The 19,490-nt window shown below is 45.4% G+C and overlaps 1 protein-coding gene across 1 annotated transcript in view; it reads right to left on the reverse strand.

Annotated features, from left to right (window-relative positions):
• Positions 1 to 553: 553 nt before the first annotated feature.
• The window catches only part of LOC147637685 (digalactosyldiacylglycerol synthase 2, chloroplastic-like), an 88,944-nt gene continuing 70,007 nt past the window's right edge, over positions 554 to 19,490 (reverse strand). The window contains exons 4-7 of the mRNA XM_086799515.1: positions 2,109 to 2,611; positions 1,719 to 1,985; positions 1,265 to 1,614; positions 554 to 1,163 (exon numbers count right to left, since the gene is read on the reverse strand). Coding sequence (XP_086655641.1) covers positions 635 to 1,163; positions 1,265 to 1,614; positions 1,719 to 1,985; positions 2,109 to 2,611 — 1,649 coding nt within the window. The 3' untranslated portion in view covers positions 554 to 634. The remainder of the gene's footprint in view (positions 1,164 to 1,264; positions 1,615 to 1,718; positions 1,986 to 2,108; positions 2,612 to 19,490) is intronic.

Consider the following 19,490-nt stretch of genomic DNA (forward strand, 5'->3'; position numbering starts at 1 on the left):
CATGAGACTCATGTTGCCTCAGTGAACACATGGAAAAAAAATTTAAAGAGACCTTAATATTTTCCGTAGCCTTTACAAGTCGACAGTTGCTCTTCCCAAAGTTTAACAAGGGTCTTTGGCATGGTAACTCCATAGCCTTCTTACATCAGTGTTCTTTTCACAGTTTACATTGATAAGCTGTGGAGAGGTAATCATTCATTTAAGACATTACCGATTCTTCACAGTGGAGGCTCGTTATTGCTCAGGGATTCATCATAAGAGTTTGGCACTTACAAGACTCCAAAGGTCCACATAAGCACCTCTACAAGAGGGAAAAACTGATTGATACAAACGTGTATGCAATGCATGAGCAGTGGGTTAATGTCACATGCTCAGACTATCAATATTTTGGGTGATTAAACATACCCAAGATAGTGACTACACAAACAAAACAATGAATGCCATGAAAGAAGCTAGTACTAAGCAGATGTACATATGGCACAATATTAATAGAATTTAGTTTTACACTCTATAGGTACATTACCAAGAATATTGCATGAAAGAAAACAATGAATGACATGAAAGAAGTTAGTACTAAGCAGATGTACATATAGCACAATATTGATAGAAGTTAGTTATACACTGTGTAGGTACATTACCAAGAATATTGCATATCCCTATTTGTGGATGCTGACACAAGGCCAAGGTCTCTTTGCTGCTCTTCATCCATGTGCATTGTGCCTGGTATGGCACCAGATGCTAATCGAGCAATCTCAATGCCAGATAAACAATAATGAGCCAGAAACATTCCATAGTCAAAAAAATCAGCAACTTTAGATACTGAAGCCTGCAAGTAGCGATGTTTTCTTGCTGTGCGATCAACTTTTTTGCCTTCAAGAGGGAGTTTGTCCAACTCAGAAACCTGTAAAAAGCGTTCAGTGGCAGCTTCCCATGATAGCATATGCTGTTGCTCCGATGACAAAGGAAGAGGCTCAGAACACATGGCTTGCTTAACCTTCTCCACAAACTCTTCGCTTGTTTTATACATGTAGCAGTTTGGAAAACCCTTGAAAAACTCATTGGACGGATGATCAGCACATACCACAATCTTTCCCATGGCAAGAGCTTCAGCAGTAGTTGTGCAGACTACATCACTGACACTGGGATTGATGAAAACTTTATAGCTGTGCAAACCCAGAAACAGCAGAATGAATACACACCAAGAGAAGGAATCGATTAGAAAAGTAGCATCTTGCAGAGAACCAATCATTAGCCTTTTACTCACCATTGTAGTGAAGTATCAGCATGGTCCCTTCCCTCGTAGAATTTGATTCCTAAGCCACATTTATTTGCTTCCGCTTTGACTGCTAAAGAGTCTTCCCCATTTCCAAAGACATCCAACTGCAAGTCATGAAGGTCTTCCTTGTGCTTTGCCCACAAATCAAGAAGCTCCCGATAGCCCTTTCCCCACACCATTTTTCCAAGAAAATATGCCCCAGATGTAAAAACAATGTTTCCTTTCTCCTTTTCTGTGATCACATTTTTCCCAATTTCTATAAATTTTGGGCTCACTCCGTGGACATTACAAACAAGCGACTTTGGAAGATTCTGAGTGGCTGCTGACAAGCGAATCACCTGCTCAGAAAAGAAGATAGTCAGAACAGTGCCACTTTCTATTGAAATGTAGTGAAATCACAGCAAGAAAGGTCATGCCAGTCATGATACTGAGCCAAACTTACTTTATGGCAATATATACTGGTCACCCAGTTGTTGACGTACTTCAGCAAGAAAGCTTGAAAGGGGCCGTTTTTCTCCCTTTTCACATACTCCAAGTAATTTGTGTGCACAACACCAACAACATGCTGGAACTTCTGAGTCCAACGAGCTCCATGATGATACCAAGTAAGATGCTCAGGCTCTTCAAGAATGGCAATGTCAGCCTCCCCCTTGGGTATAAACTGTGTGATGTCATCCACTGCAAGAATGCTCCTCTTTGCCTCAGAAAACTGCATCCAGTTCTTACTTCAGTGACCAAATCGTGGATGTGTTTACATATTTGTATCTATTAGATATGGCAAGATGGACAGGCTTTGGCTGGCCATAAAGCCGAGTACCAGAACATAACATACCTTTCCAGGGTAGAATACAATCTTGAAATCTGGCTGAAAACTGATTCTTGAATTCAGCCACTCTCTGATATATCTTTCCTGATCTTGTGGAGAATCAAAAGTCACCTGATTTGGGTAGACTAGTTGCTGATCCTTTCTCGAAAGCCAAGGAATGAGTAAAGTAACATTTTTATCTCCGTTTTTGGCAAGGTAGGCTGCCCGGAGAAGAGGATTGATTGCAGTTCCAGTCATCCAAGGCAAACTTGCTGTTGTCGCAATTGTGATACTTCGTTTACCCTGAGCTCCTGCTTCTTTCAGTAATGCATGCCCTCCCCAAAGCTCCCCTCGAAATATGTAGCCAGTGCTATTTAAGATGCTGGCTATCCTAAGGTCCAATTCTTTGGCGGCATTGCCAGCTTCTCTTGAAAGCATCACTACATCTTTGTCAGATCCGGTACTACCAGAAATCATCTGGTCATGGTGCTTCCAGCTTCGAAGTGCAGAGCAAATTTTCTCTGAAAAACCTGTTTCAGACAACCAACACGTTAAAAAAATCCCAAGAAATCCAGCTACTAGGGACATGAGGCCTGCATCATTCTTCATTACAACGCATACTAGATATCAAGCAATCATTAGGTCAGGTTATACCGTTTCAAAACAGTACAAGAGTGAAACACCTATTTATCTGAAATTCAAGTTCCACCCTGTCAGCTTTAATCAGACACTTCAATAAGACTACCATGTACCACCACATGCCCGTGAAAGAGCCCAAAGACACCTCAAATTAAAGATGTTACTTAAACCTCAACATACTTCTTTAACAGACAATGTATCCTTGTCTTCAGATGAACCATACATCTGTTGGGTTTTATGCTGTGTATGCACCCACAGGAGTGCTAGCGATCATCAGTAGATTACTGGGGCACTTTTTACTTCAGTTAGTGGAGGTTTTTTCCCCCAGTTTAGCTTAGTTTCACTTATAAACAGTTTATAAGTGTTTTGGTCCACCCGGCACATTTTATGGCCGGACATGTGAACACATCTTTTAGGTCACTGTATTATGTGGCTATTGTACTTCACATTATCAACTGAATACACAACAAGAGTCGTGTTCTCTCTCTGCTTCCCCATGTTTGTGTTTGCAGTACCTCCAAACCCTAATCCTAACAACTGAAAGCCTTCATTTGGTATCAGAGCTTCCAGGTTGGCTTGCCCTTGCCCTGCCCGTACTGTTTAACACCCAGGCTCATCAACATTAGCTTCGCCTGCAACAGCCCGTACCCTGCAGCTGTCCGTACGAATTCGCCGACAGCTACTGTCCTGCTCAGTACAGTGCTCTGTACAGACCACGACTGCAGCCGTACAGTCAACGTACCTGCACAGTACAGCTGACCAGAACCTGCTACGCACATCTGAAGTCTACGGTCAACTGCAGTTTCGCCTCCTGCTTTCGTACTATACCTGCTCGTCCTACTTCCGTACTTGCTTCCATACAGTACCTCGACTGTAGCTGCTGTGTACCTGCACAGTACAGTCGACTGTACTTGTTCATTACAAATACCAGAAACTGCTCAGTACAGTAGTGGTAAGCATTACTAGTTTTGAATTTGGGGCATTTTTCTTTGTGAAAATCTTCTGGCAGATACAGGCAAACTTTCTTGCAAAGAAAACTCTACAGGTTTCTTGCAAGGTTTTGGGTGCAGTAACTTTGGGCAATTTTTGGGCATTTTGGCACTGTGTAAGCCATTTTTGCTGCTCTACTCAGTCAGTGGTGCATTGTGTTGCACATTCAGAGGATTGAGAGTGCAGGCATATTTGGGTTAACTGTATTCAGTAGAGTACAGTTGCTTTCAGGGTTCTTGCTATTGGGTTTTTTGATACACAGGTACAACATTGTGCATTGGCATAATGGCAAATCAACAGCAGAGTGATGTATTCACGTATTTGTCTAAGGAAGACAAATTGGACGGCACGAACTACTCCTTGTGGAGTTTTATGCTGAAAAATGTGCTCGTGGCAAAAGGTCTTTGGGATTTTGTTAGTGGTGATGAACCACGTCCAGGTCCATTGGCTCCAGAGACTCCTCCCCAAGGGGGTGCTCGTGGATGAGGACAACAGGTACAGGCTCCAGGTCAGCCATTGCCTGTTCAAAGAACAAATGCTCAGAAGACATGGGATGCCAAAGATACACAAGCCTTGTCACTCATTGCAAGGTCAGTACAGAGGTCTATTATACCTCATATTCGTTCAGCTGGCTCTTCACAGAATGCATGGGTGACTTTGGAGCAGATGTATGCTGCTCGTAATGAGGCTCGGATCTCGTTTTTGAAAAGACAGCTGGAAAATCAAAAAATGCATGAAGGAGATGATATGTCTAACCACTTAAACAAGCTGCAAGATTTGAGAGAGCAACTCATCAATGTGGATGAGATTATTCCTGAGACACAGCTTGTGTCCACCATCTTGGACTCTTTGCCAAGATCTTACTTGGCTTTTCATACCTCTTTGAACCTCAGCATGAGGAATGCTGTTGAACCCCTCAAGTATCAGAAACTTGTTGCTCTCTTGCTACAAGAAGAGCAAATGAGGAAGAATATGAATATGAACACAAGTGCTGAACAAGCATTTACTACAGGTCAAAAGGGGAAAGGCAAATCTCAGCCAAAGAGTTCAAATCAAAATTCAGGTGATGGTGGTTCATCTCAGGATACCAAGAAAGGTGATGGACAGCCCAAGAAGAAGGGCAAATGCCATTACTGTAAGAAGCCAGGTCACTACATCACAGAGTGTAGAAAGAGGATTGCCAAAGAGAAGGCAAAAGAATCTGGGATGTCTGTAAATGATGCCTCTAAAGCTCCTCCAGAGACTGCTTCTTTTGTTGAGGACAGGGATTACTGTTTCTATACATGCAGCTATGATGCCTCTTGGTCTTCACAGGCACTCAGTATGACAGAGCATGCATGTACTTGGTATTTTGATAGTGGTGCTTCAAAGCATATCACATCTCGCAAGGATTTGTTTTGTCATGTAGGCCATGTCCCTGTTGGCAAAACTGTTCAGTGTGCCAACAATGCTTCATATCCAGTTCGTGGCATTGGGGAGATTCAGCTCACAGCCATTGATGGCTCCATTCTTCACCTTACAGATGCCCTATATATACCAGGAATAAAGAAGAATTTGTTGTCCATTTCTTCTTTAGCACATTGTGGTATGCAAGTCCACTTTGATGATGACAAATGCATGGTCAGAGACAAAGCTAATGCTTTGACCTTGATGCTTACTGGTACATTATGTCATGGACTTTATCAGTTGGATGCATTTCAGCCAGTGGATCAGTCTGCTTATAATGCATTCACTCTTACTCCAGCTATGGTTGATGCGGAGTTATGGCATGCTCGCGTGGGGCATGTAAATTTTGGTAGTCTTATACTTATGCAGCGACATAACATGTTTACAGACCTACCTCTCATGGAGAGGCCTCCAGATCACATTTGTGAAGGATGTATTTTGGAAAAAATGCATCGGTTTTCCTTCCCACGTGATCAGGCTCTACGAGCAACTGCAAAGTTGCAGCTTATACACAGTGATCTTTGTGGTCCCATGCAGACGAAGTCATTAGGAGGTTGCTTCTATTTTGCTACATTTATTGATGACTTCTCTCGTATATGCTGGGTCTATCCTTTGACACAGAAATCACAGGTATATGATGCATTTTTGGCCTTTGTAGCACTTGCTTAAACAGAGTCAGGATGCAAGGTTAAGACTCTCCGTTCTGACCGAGGGGGGGAATATATGTCACACATGTTGAATTCCTTTCTTGAGAGTAGAGGTATAGAACATCAGTTTACTACTCCTTATACTCCACAGCAGAATGGGGTTGCAGAAAGGAAGAATCCGTCACTCATGGAGATGGCGAGATATATGCTAAAGGCAAAGAAGCTACCACATATCTTTTGGGTGGAAGCTGTCATGTGTGCTTGTCATATTTTGAATCGATGTCCCACAAAGACATTGGTTTCCATTACTCCTTTTGAGGCTTGGCATAGCCGCAAGCCTTCGGTATCACATTTTCGTATTTTTGGGTGTCTTGCATATGCACACATACCCAAAGAGTTGAGGAGGAAGTTGGATGATAAAGCCACAAAATGCATTTTTGTTGGGTATAGCCGTGAGAGCAAGGGCTACCGGTTATATGACCCACTATCCAGGAAGATATTCACTAGTCGGGATGTGATTTTTGATGAAAAATCAGAAATATCCATGGCTGGTTTTGATGCAAATCAGGCTGAAAATGATGTGTTTGAAGGTCTACTACCTATGGAGTTTCATTCCACAGTTGGTGATCCAACTCATGAGGGTACAGGACAGCCAGCAAATCATGAAGGTGGTGCAGAAATTCAGCAGCAAATTGAGCCAGAAGCTGAACCAAATATGGGGCAGCAGGCACCTCAGGTCAGACACATACCTAGATGGTATTTGAGGACATTACAAGACAGCCATCTAGAGGGTCCTCTTGCTAGTCGTACTCATAGGGAGACATGGACCAATGAGCATGCACACATCATGGATTTGAATATGGTTATGGCAGCCAGTTTACAGGATGATGATGAGCCTGATTCATTTGTGGGGATGCACGAGACAATGTGCATTCGAACAAAGCCATGCAGGATGAGCTTGATTCTATTAAAAGGAATCAAACATGGGATTTGGTTGATCTGCCCAAAGGCAAGAAAGCAATTGGTACTAAGTGGGTCTATAAGTTGAAAAGACATGCAGATGGATCCTATGACAGATACAAAGCCCGTCTAGTTGCAAAGGGCTATGCACAAAAGAAGGGCATTGATTATGAGAAGACATTTGCTCCTACATCCCGTATGTCGACACTTAGGTGTGTCATTGCATTGGCTGCACATCGTGGTTGGGTTGTTCACCAGTTGGACATTAAGACTGCTTTCCTACATGGGGACCTCGAGGAGGAAGTTTATGTATATCAACCCATAGGTTTTGCAGAACATGGTCATGAAGGGAAAGTATGTATATCAGTCCATAGGTTTTGCAGAACATGGTCATGAAGGGAAAGTATGCAAGCTGAAAAAGGCCTTGTATGGTTTGAAACAAGCTCCACGAGCTTGGTATGCAAAGATAGATGCTTTCCTACTCACTCAAGGATTTGTGAACAGTCCATCAGAAGCCACCTTGTATGTAAAGAAAGAAGAGAAAGATCTGCTGGTCATCAGTCTTTATGTAGATGATCTCTTGCTCATGGAATCAAATGATGACAAAATTGCAGCTTTTAAAGAGATACTGCAATAGACATTTGACATGTCTGATTTGGGGCTTGTACACTATTATTTAGGCATACAGTTTGTACAGGATAACAAAGGCATTGGGTTGTTGCAATCTCGGTATGTTGCTAAACTTCTGGAGAAGTTTAAATTTCAGGATTGCAAGCCTATTAGCACTCCTATGGAGCCTGGGATGAAACTGTCACTACAAGATGACAGTATTTCCTTTGATGCCACTACATATGCTCAGGCTGTTGGGTGCCTTATTTATTTGTGTACTACATGGCCAGATATTCAGTATGTCGTTTCTCAGTTGAGCAGATTCATGCACAGCCCGTGGTTGTCACATTGGCAAGCTGTGAAGCGTGTATTCCGGTACTTGCGGGGTACCTTGTCTCTTGGATTGCTTTATCCTGAGGGGGGTGACATGCAGTTATACGCTTACAGTGATTCAGATTGGACTGGTGATTTTGATACCAGACATCAGACCAGAGTGGCCACTTCGTCTTGTGAGACAAAGTACAGAGCAGCCTACACTACTACTGTTGAGTGTGTTTGGCTGCGTCGTCTCATGACTGATATGGATATTTCAGTGGAGGAGCCTACACCTATCTATACTCATAGTCAGAGTGCCATTGCTGTGGCCAGGAATCCTGTGTTTCATGCTCGCACGAAACACATTGAGATTCACTATCATTTTGTTCGGGAGAGACTCCAGGCAGGTGATATCAGTCTGATCTACTGTCCTACAGATCAGAATGTGACAGACATCTTCACCAAGGCATTACCACGTCCGAAATTCGAAGCATTCCGCACTGCTTTGAATTTGTTTCCTTTTGGTGGATGATGCAGGGATCACATATCACTCCAGGGGGGTTTGTTGGGTTTTATGCTGTGTATGCACCCAGAGGAGTGCTAGTGATCATCAGTAGATTACTGGGGCACTTTTTACTTCAGTTAGTGGAGGTTTTTTCCCCTAGTTTAGCTTAGTTTCACTTATAAACAGTTTATAAGTGTTTTGGTCCACCCGGCACATTTTATGGCCGGACATGTGAACACATCTTTTAGGTCACGTTATTATGTGGCTATTGTACTTCACATTATCAACTGAATACACAACAAGAGTCGTGTTCTCTCTCTGCTTCCCCACGTTTGTGTTTGCAGTACCTCCAAACCCTAACCCTAACAGCTGAAAGCCTTCAACGTCCTTATACACAACCGCTCTGAGCAAGAATACAACTCACCACTCAACTGTATGGCACAAAAGTATGCCAACCCCTCCACAAAAAACTCACCAATCAGTACTATTTCAAGCTAGGGACAACACCTCAACTCCTCCGCATGGGATCACCAATCAGCAACATAGCTCTACATTTAGGCTTTAGGCAACAATATCTTCTCTTGTTGGGAGCTCCAAAAATAGGCAGAGGTGAAGCTTTCCCACTGGTTTCCTGAAGTTTGGCTTCCCCATTTATATGGACATCAACGCCAAAAAACAATCTGGTCACCTCACTGTCCAATATCCTGACAATCCTTGTAAGCACAACCATAATTTTTCCCCTGATCAACAACCATATTTTTTCCCCTGATCAATGGGGATGTTTCTCCTTCATGGGATAAAATACTCGCTGAAGTACAACAACACTACTCTGTCTCCTGTTGAGAACAAAATACTCGTTCATGTGAACAAAATACTTGCTCCAGTATAATTCCACTACAATGTCTTATATTGAGAGCACCAGCTACCATATTCACCTTGCTAGGCAAGTACTCAATCCAAAAAGTGAACAAAGAAAGAAAAACCTCTGTTCAGTCTAATTCTGAAATGCAGCACCAATCAAATAGCACCTCTATTTCCTGCAAGCAACCCTTGATTACAGGTAAAAATACCTCAACTCAGCTCCTCAAAATTCCTTCATCTCATTGCAATGAATGGCCACATTGCTGCAGCATATCTGCCATTAACGTAAAAATTGAGTGTATACTCCAAAGTCGCAGAGCCTGAAAATGCGTTTGGATGAGATCAAAATCTTTGACTTCTCAACATACATGCTCCAGAGAAAATCCTTGGTTGCATCTCTTCAAAAATTGAACATAAATCCAGACTCATTGAACGTGTGAACAATCCCAAAAAACTCAGTCTTATGCACACAGTCAAAGGAAAACTACCTCTATGTTTGCAAGATTTGTGTGCACATGGTTGGTTGAACATAATGCCTTTAAAAGGTGACAATGACAACAGGCCACAAAGAAAAATGTGTTCCCTAGATAAACCGCATGACAATCCAAGTGACTTGTAAGTTCAGCCTTACATTTTCTGAATCCCACGATGTCATCAATAAGAGCCCTCCTAGGCAGGGCTGAAAGCTTTCTAAAAGCTGGACAACCACACATTATGTAGAGCGTCATCCAGCAAGGTCTAGTGTGACCACGCCAGCCAAAGAGCGGACATAGTACTTGAAGGGATGGAGCTAATGGGTGTTGGAGAACAAGCCATATCCAAGTATGAAAGGATAAAGGTGTGTGAACAGCCTCTAAAAGGGTAACATATGTGTGTATGTGAGCCCACTCTTTGAGTGGTTCACTTAAATATCTAGATATTATACCTATAATGACCTAAGCAATGATGTCATACAAGAAAGGCTCTAGGCCTATAAAAGCATTGCGCTTGATTGTAGTAATACAACACAAGTCACATCATTTGAGTTGTGCAATCAATCTCTATCTTTGTGCATTCTCTCTCTCTCTCTCTCTCTCTCTCTCTCTCTCTCTCTCTCTCTCTCGTTTCTTTGTTCATCGATGCCATAGCCATGTTCCTCTTCCAACCACCTTAGCCCCTCTCTCTTAGGGCCTTAACGCTGTTGGAGAACAAGCCTTATCCAACTACAAAAGGATAAAGGTGTGTGAACAACCTCTATAAGAGCAACATATGTATGTGTGTGTGTGTGTGTGTGTGAACCCACTCTTAGAGTGGTCCACTTAAATATCTAGATATTATACTTGTAATGACCTAAGCAATGATGTCATACAGAAGAGGCTCTAGGCCTATTAAAGCATTGTACTTGATTGATACTTACTGCTTTGTAACATAATTTTTTAAATGTGTGATTACGTTCTCCACATTCTGAAGTGATAGTTAACTCATGTTTATTTTAATCTAGTTAATCATAGCTATTAAGCAAACCATGGTTTAGTTATAAATGTGCTAGTCCCTTGAGCTGGCCCCTTCAGCCTCGGGTGTACAACCAATCCATGAAAGTAGGTATGTCCCCGTCGTTATTTACATTGGTTTGACATCTGGATCTCCTCTTTTTATGTCTACCAACTCGTTTGCTTGCAAGTTCCTCCTCATACTCATCATTGAATTGTTGCATGCATTCGCTATTATAGACAATGAAAGTAGAAATATCCAATTTATCTTGGATCTTAAGTCTAAAAGGGACTCCCTTACCGGACAATACCTCGTCTCATACATGGTAGAAGACGACTCATTTGTCCATACGCGTAGAGCTTCAGAATCGGTTTTCTCAAGGTATTCACAAACGTAATACATGCACTCTCTCCTCTGGAGGTGCAGATATTCCATCATGGCGGCTATGGCTTTGGAAGAAATGTTCATGTAACACGCGGAAGCTTTGAGAGTCTTCTTTCAGCCCTAAATGCTAATGCAAAACGCAGAAATGGAGAGAGAGTAGAGAGAGAGAGAGAGAGAGAGAGAGAGAGAGAGAGACAGAGAGAGAGAGATGTGCTGGAAATTCAGTATATTACTAAAGTACTAAAAGGTACTCTTCTACAGCCCTAGGCTGTCTTCATGAAAAGGGTGATAAACACCAAAATTATGATCCCTACTTGGACCCTAAAGGACTCGATCCCTAAAGAACTGAATGAGTACAATGATGAGCTACCTTGCCTATTTATAGACCTTTTGATTCCTTGGAGAACTGGCCGACCAACAGTCGGCCACCAGTCTTGGCATTAAATCCATAAAACCCAGCGCTCCTCTGATTTGGTCCAGCCGCCTCTGGTTGGTCAGCCGCCCACTTTCTGTAAGCAGCCGACAGCTCTCGTGTTCCTACCTGGTTTAGGCGACAGCGCATCATCCATGCCCTGGCTCCAAGTCGAAGCTACTACCTCATCTGCACCCTAATGCTCCTAAATTCTGGTTCATACTCTTTATCAGGCTGCCTCTTCTGGACTAGCACCTGAGAATGTCCATGGCATCTTTAATGCACATGACATCCCCCTCTGCTAAACTTGATGACGGGATTCCAACGTGTTCTTGGATGACTGTCATCATCCCAATCTTTTCCCGAAGTCCCTCTGTCATCCATCCATCCCTGGCAACCCTTTTCTCTGAAAGCCTGGCCCCGTCTCCAAAACCACTCTTTCTCATAATAAGATCTATGCATTTGTTCCATCTAGTCCACCATCCATTCCTGCCCTGACTCTGAACACCATCTTGGTCTTCATTCCTGAGAAATGAGTCTGGCACTCTCACATCACCCCTTGGAGGATAAACCTCCCTTGGGACCATTGCCTGAGAACCTATCTGGCTCACAGGATTGCCATCCCCTGTGGCTTTGTGGAACACCACCAACAAACTTCCTGGGAGCTCTTCCCGATTCTGTGTTCCTTGCCTTGAGCTTCATATCCGTGTACTTTCCTGTACCTTGGCCCTGTACACCATCATTTGAGACTGATTCAGTGTTTAGCTTTGCTGAGCCTGATGCTCTAATACCAATGTAACACGCGGAAGCTCTGAGAGTCTTCTTTCAGTCCTAAACACTCCTAGAAACACGCTGATGCAAAACGCAGAAATGGAGAGAGAGTAGAGAGAGAGAGATGTGCTGGAAATTCAGTATATTACTATAGTACAAAAAGGTACTCTTCTACAACCCTAGATTGTCTTCATGAAAAGGATAAACACAAAAATTCTGGTCCCTACTTGGACCCTAAAGGACTCAATCCCTAAAGGACTGAATGAGTACAATGATGAGCTACCTTGCCTATTTATAGACCTTTTGATTCCTTGGAGAACTGGCCGACCAGCAGTCGGCCACCAGTCTTGGCATTAAATCCATAAAACCCAGTGCTCCTCTGATTTGGTCCAGCCGCCTCTGGTTGGTCAGCCGCCCACTTTCTGTAAGCAGCCAACAGCTCTCGTGTTCCTACCTAGTTTCGGCGACAGCGCATCATCCATGCCCTGGCTCCAAGTCGAAGCTACTACCTCATCTGCACCCTGATGCTCCTAAATTCTGGTTCATACTCTTTATCAGGCTGCCTCTTCTGGACCAACACCTGAGAATGTCCATGGCATCTTTAATGCACATGATATCCCCCTCTGCTAAACTTGATGACGGGATTCCAACGTGTTCTTGGATGACTGTCATCATCCCAATCTTTTCCCGAAGTCCCTCTGTCATCCATCCATCCCTGGCAACCCTTTTCTCTGAAAGCCCGGCCCCGTCTCCAAACACTCTGTCTCATAATAAGATCTATGCATTTGTTCCATCTAGTCCACCATCCATTCCTGCCCTGACTCTGAACACCATCTTGGTCTTCATTCCTGAGAAATGAGTCTGGCACTCTCACATCACCCCTTGGAGGATAAACCTCCCTTGGGACCATTGCCTGAGAACCTATCTGGCTCACAGGATTGCCATCCCCTCTGGCTTTGTGGAACACCACCAACAAACTTCCTGGGAGCTCTTCCCGATTCTGTGTTCCTTGCCTTCAGCTTCATATCCGTGTACTTTCCTGTACCTTGGCCCTGTACACCATCATTTGAGACTGATTCAGCGTTTAGCTTTGCTGAGCCTGATGCTCTAATACCAATGTAACACGCGGAAGCTCTGAGAGTCTTCTTTCAGTCCTAAACACTCCTGGAAACACGCTGATGCAAAACGCAGAAATGGAGAGAGAGTAGAGAGAGAGAGAGATGTGCTGGAAATTCAGTATATTACTATAGTACAAAAAGGTACTCTTCTACAACCCTAGATTGTCTTCATGAAAAGGATAAACACCAAAATTCTGGTCCCTACTTGGACCCTAAAGGACTCAATCCCTAAAGGACTGAATGAGTACAATGATGAGCTACCTTGCCTATTTATAGACCTTTTGATTCCTTGGAGAACTGGCCGACCACCAGTCGACCACCAGTCTCGGCATTAAATCCATAAAACCCAGCACTCCTCTGATTTGGTCTAGCCGCCTCTGGTTGGTCACCCACCCACTTTCTGTAAGCAGCCAACAACTCTCGTGTTCCTACCTGGTTTAGGCGACAGCGCATCATCCATGCCCTGGCTCCAAGTCGAAGCTACTACCTCATCTGCACCCTGATGCTCCTAAATTCTGGTTCATACTCTTTATCAGGCTGCCTCTTCTGGACCAACACCTGAGAATGTCCATGGCATCTTTAATGCACATGACATCCCCCTCTGCTAAACTTGATGACGGGATTCCAACGTGTTCTTGGATGACTGTCATCATCCCAATCTTTTCCCGAAGTCCCTCCGTCATCCATCCATCCCTGGCAACCCTTTTCTCTGAAAGCCCGGCCCCGTCTCCAAACACTCTGTCTCATAATAAGATCTATGCATTTGTTCCATCTAGTCCACCATCCATTCCTGCCCTGACTCTGAACACCATCTTGGTCTTCATTCCTGAGAAATGAGTCTGGCACTCTCACATCACCCCTTGGAGGATAAACCTCCCTTGGGACCATTGCCTAAGAACCTATCTGGCTCACAGGATTGCCATCCCCTCTGGCTTTGTGGAACACCACCAACAAACTTCCTGGGAGCTCTTCCCGATTCTGTGTTCCTTGCTTTGAGCTTCATATCCGTGTACTTTCCTGTACCTTGGCCCTGTACACCATCATTTGAGACTGATTCAGTGTTTAGCTTTGCTGAGCCTGATGCTCTAATACCAATGTAACACGCGGAAGCTCTGAGAGTCTTCTTTCAGTCCTAAACACTCCTGGAAACACGCTGATGCAAAACGCAGAAATGGAGAGAGAGTAGAGAGAGAGAGATGTGCTGGAAATTCAGTATATTACTATAAGTACAAAAAGGTACTCTTCTACAACCCTAGATTGTCTTCATGAAAAGGGTAAACACCAAAATTCTGGTCCCTACTTGGACCCTAAAGGACTCAATCCCTAAAGGACTGAATGAGTACAATGATGAGCTACCTTGCCTATTTATAGACCTTTTGATTCCTTGGAGAACTGGCCGACCAGCAGTCGGCCACCAGTCTTGGCATTAAATCCATAAAACCCAGCGCTCCTCTGATTTGGTCCAGCCGCCTCTGGTTGGTCACCCGCCCACTTTCTGTAAGCAACCGACAGCTCTCATGTTCCTACCTGGTTTAGGCGACAGCTCATCATCCATGCCCTGGCTCCAAGTCGAAGCTACTACCTCATCTGCACCCTGATGCTCCTAAATTCTGGTTCATACTCTTTATCAGGCTGCCTCTTCTGGACCAACACCTGAGAATGTCCATGGCATCTTTAATGCACATGACATCCCCCTCTGCTAAACTTGATGACGGGATTCCAACGTGTTCTTGGATGACTGTCATCATCCCAATCTTTTCCCGAAGTCCCTCTGTCATCCATCCATCCCTGGCAACCCTTTTCTCTGAAAGCCCGGCCCCGTCTCCAAACACTCTGTCTCATAATAAGATCTATGCATTTGTTCCATCTAGTCCACCATCCATTCCTGCCCTGACTCTGAACACCATCTTGGTCTTCATTCCTGAGAAATGAGTCTAGCACTCTCACATCACCCCTTGGAGGATAAACCTCCCTTGGGACCATTGCCTGAGAACCTATCTGGCTCACAGGATTGCCATCCCCTCTGGCTTTGTGGAACACCACCAACAAACTTCCTGGGAGCTCTTCCCGATTCTGTGTTCATTGCCTTGAGCTTCATATCCGTGTACTTTCCTGTACCTTGGCCTTGTACACCATCATTTGAGACTGATTTAGTGTTTAGCTTTGCTGAGCCTGATGCTCTAATACCAATGTAACACGCGGAAGCTCTGAGAGTCTTCTTTCAGTCCTAAACACTCCTGGAAACACGCTGATGCAAAACGCAGAAATGGAGAGAGAGTAGAGAGAGAGAGATGTGCTGGAAATTCAGTATATTACTATAGTACAAAAAGGTACTCTTCTACAACCCTAGATTGTCTTCATGAAAAGGGTAAACACAAAAATTCTGGTCCCTACTTGGACCCTAAAGGACTCAATCCCTAAAGGACTGAATGAGTACAATGATGAGCTACCTTGCCTATTTATAGACCTTTTGATTCCTTGGAGAACTGGCCGACCAGCAGTCGGCCACCAGTCTTGGCATTAAATCCATAAAACCCAGCGCTCCTCTGATTTGGTCCAGCCGCCTCTGGTTGGTCACCCGCCCACTTTCTGTAAGCAGCCGACAGCTCTCGTGTTCCTACCTGGTTTAGGCGACAGCGCATCATCCATGCCCTGGCTCCAAGTCGAAGCTACTACCTCATCTGCACCCTGATGCTCCTAAATTCTGGTTCGTACTCTTTATCAGGCTGCCTCTTCTGGACCAACACCTGAGAATGTCCATGGCATCTTTAATGCACATGACATCCCCCTCTGCTAAACTTGATGACGGGATTCCAACGTGTTCTTGGATGACTGTCATCATCCCAATCTTTTCCCGAAGTCCCTCTGTCATCCATCCATCCCTGGCAACCCTTTTCTCTGAAAGCCCGGCCCCGTCTCCAAACACTCTGTCTCATAATAAGATCTATGCATTTGTTCCATCTAGTCCACCATCCATTCCTGCCCCGACTCTGAACACCATCTTGGTCTTCATTCCTGAGAAATGAGTCTAGCACTCTCACATCACCCCTTGGAGGATAAACCTCCCTTGGGACCATTGCTTGAGAACCTATCTGGCTCACAGGATTGCCATCCCCTCTGGCTTTGTGGAACACCACCAACAAACTTCCTGGGAGCTCTTCCCGATTCTGTGTTCCTTGCCTTGAGCTTCATATCCGTGTACTTTCCTGTACCTTGGCCCTGTACACCATCATTTGAGACTGATTCAGTGTTTAGCTTTGCTGAGCCTGATGCTCTAATACCAATGTAACACGCGGAAGCTCTGAGAGTCTTCTTTCAGTCCTAAACACTCCTGGAAACACACTGATGCAAAACGCAGAAATGGAGAGAGAGTAGAGAGAGAGAGATGTGCTAGAAATTCAGTATATTACTATAGTACAAAAAGGTACTCTTCTACAACCCTAGATTGTCTTCATGAAAAGGGTAAACACCAAAATTCTGGTCCCTACTTGGACCCTAAAGGACTCAATCCCTAAAGGACTAAATGAGTACAATGATGAGCTACCTTGCCTATTTATAGACCTTTTGATTCCTTGGAGAACTGGCCGACCAGCAGTCGGCCACCAGTCTTGGCATTAAATCCATAAGACCCAGCGCTCCTCTGATTTGGTCCAGCCGCCTCTGGTTGGTCAACCGCCGCTGGTTGGTCCAGCCGCCCAATTTCTGTAAGCAGCCGACAGCTCATGTGTTCCTACCTGGTTCAGCCGACAGCGCATCATCCATGCCCTGGCTCCAAGTCGAAGCTACTACCTCATCTACACCGTGATGCTCCTAAATTCTGGTTCATACTCTTTATTTGGCTGCCTCTTCTGGACCAGCACCTAAGAATGTCCATGGCATCTTTCATGCACATGACAGTTCAATGGGACCTAGGGAGTGGTATTGGCGATATCCACCATCTGATCTCAAGCCCCTTGTGTTCTTTTCTTTCAACACTAAGTGAAGTTGAGCCGCCACACTTTGTTGTGCAAGAGATAGATGGCAACTACTTGTGTAATCTTTTTATACATCTATGAATATACTGAAAATACAGCCATCTCTCTCTCTATTCTCTGTCTATGTTGATTGTTCTTGCATGAAGTGTTCCTATGCAATACTTAGGGCTGAAAGAAGACTCTAAGAGCTTCTGCATGTAACAAGTGTCCTCTTCAGAAGGATCATAACTGCATGTGATCAAAAAAAGCCCAATCATCCTCCACAAAGTTTGTAGATTGGTCTTCATTCTTGGCATTTGGAGCTAAAGCATCAGCTCGCTAACATGCTAGATTATTTCTTCTTCTCTTTTGCAAGCCTTTTCTTGCACTCATGAATGTAATGGCTAGGTTTCCTGCAATAATGACATTTTCCCTTTTTCTTGGCTTTCCTAGCATCATTCTTATTAGCATTTGACTTACTAAATGGATTTCCGGATGGCTATCCAGAATCCAATGGCCAAGAAGGCAATGGAAGGACGATACAAACCAAGACCAAAAAACGAAGAACTCCTTCCAAAGAAGGTACAAGAATACCCTAACCCAAAAGAGGAGATCTCAAGGTTAAGCAAAGCAGGTTGTGCAGGGGATTTGCTCGCTGAAGCCTTCGCCCTCACCCTACTCGAGCTGCCGCCTGCTCGCACCCCCCCTCCCCGCCCTCGTGACCTAGCCTCTCCCCACCTGCTCGCACCCCCCCCTCCGCGCCCCTATGTGTCTCACACCCTCCGCCCTCCCTCTTCTCGCCCGTCGCCCCCTGCCCGCCTGTTTCATTCGCGCCCCCCGCTCCCCCCCCCCTCCGCATCCCGCCCCCCTGCCTGCCCCCGCCCTCCCCCCCTTGCGCGCTTTCCCCGCCCCCCCTTCGTTCCTCGCTGCCCCGCCCTTCTCCGCCTCTGCCTTTCGTTCCCCACTCCCCCCCCCCCCCCCCCCCGCGCGCGCGCTTTCCCCGCCTCGCCTTTTGTTGTTCTTTTTTTTTTTTGGTTGCCCCCCTCTGTCTTCCGCCCCTTCCCCTCTGTTTTCTCCGCCCATCCCTCTCCTCCCCTCCCCGCTCCATTTTCTCGTGCAGCTTGGCTCTTGCAGGACCCCCGTTTATCGCTTCGCCCTCGACTCAGCTTCAGACTCTGATGGAGGCTCCTCCTGCCCCACCTCAGAGGGACTATTCCGCAGCCCCCTCGCCCGCCCCTGAGGATACCCCCATCAGGCTTTCTCTTTGGCCAAAAGAGGAAGCGAGCCTCGCCGCAAAGGTGGAACGCCTCCAGGCACATTCCACCATCTGCCGTATAGTTGGCACCCGCCCCAGCAAAGGGGAGGTCCGGGATCTACTCCAAGCCCACCTTCTTGCAGATGTGGGCAAGATCCTGGACGTTCCGTTTACTGGGCTGCGGACACTACCAGATTGAGTTCGAGACAGCCCAGAGCGTGGCCCAGGTCCTAGCCATGAGTCCCCTTGACATCAGGGGCGCTCGGGCCTTCTTCAGACCTTGGCAGCAGCAGCTGGCCTGCCTTCGGTCAGAGTTTTGGTTCCTGACATCTCCTCCCTTCCGAAGGTCATTCGGTTACCTAGGATAGGGGGGGATGGATCGATCAGAGAGTGGAGTTTTCGGGGCTCCCGAACCAGTGTTTTATATGCAGGCAAGTCAGCCACCTGGCCAAGGCCTGCCCTTGCAGGAGACCCCGACCTTCACCGCAGCAGCAGACACCCGATGGCCCGCCCACAGATGCGGCTCAGCAGGCAGCCTCCGGGACACCTGCTCAGCCCACAGAGACCTCGGATTGGCAGCCTGGACAGGGGCACCGTAGAGGGAGACAGCCACAGCAGCATGCCCAGAGACCGACGCAGCAGCAGTCACAGCCCATCATACCAGCTGTTCTGGGGCATACATCTAGAACGCTGTCTCTGTCCAGGCTGAGTATGTGGATATGCCTCTCTCGCTGCATCATGTAAAGTCTCTGTCAGTATATGAGTCAACTCCTCCAAAGTATATGTCCAGAGAGAGAGACATGTGGGGATAAGTCAACTCACAAAGTATATAAGTGTGTAACTCCCCTATCACACATGTATATTTGGTCTAGTGCACATAGTGCACTTAGTACATTATATGTACTAAGTGTACTATGTACTATAAAACTTATGGGCTTGTACACACTATAAGGGTGGGCATAATGCCTTTACCCCAACAACTGCATGACCTTCTTGATTTAGGACAGCCCCTATACAATTCCCACATGCATCACATTCCACCGTGAATGGCTTTCGCAAGTCGCGAACAATCAA

The sequence above is a fragment of the Cibotium barometz genome, chromosome 6 (genome assembly GCF_041138505.1).
Source record: "Cibotium barometz isolate CiBa-2024 chromosome 6, ASM4113850v1, whole genome shotgun sequence".
Classification (NCBI taxonomy): Eukaryota; Viridiplantae; Streptophyta; class Polypodiopsida; order Cyatheales; family Cibotiaceae; genus Cibotium; species Cibotium barometz.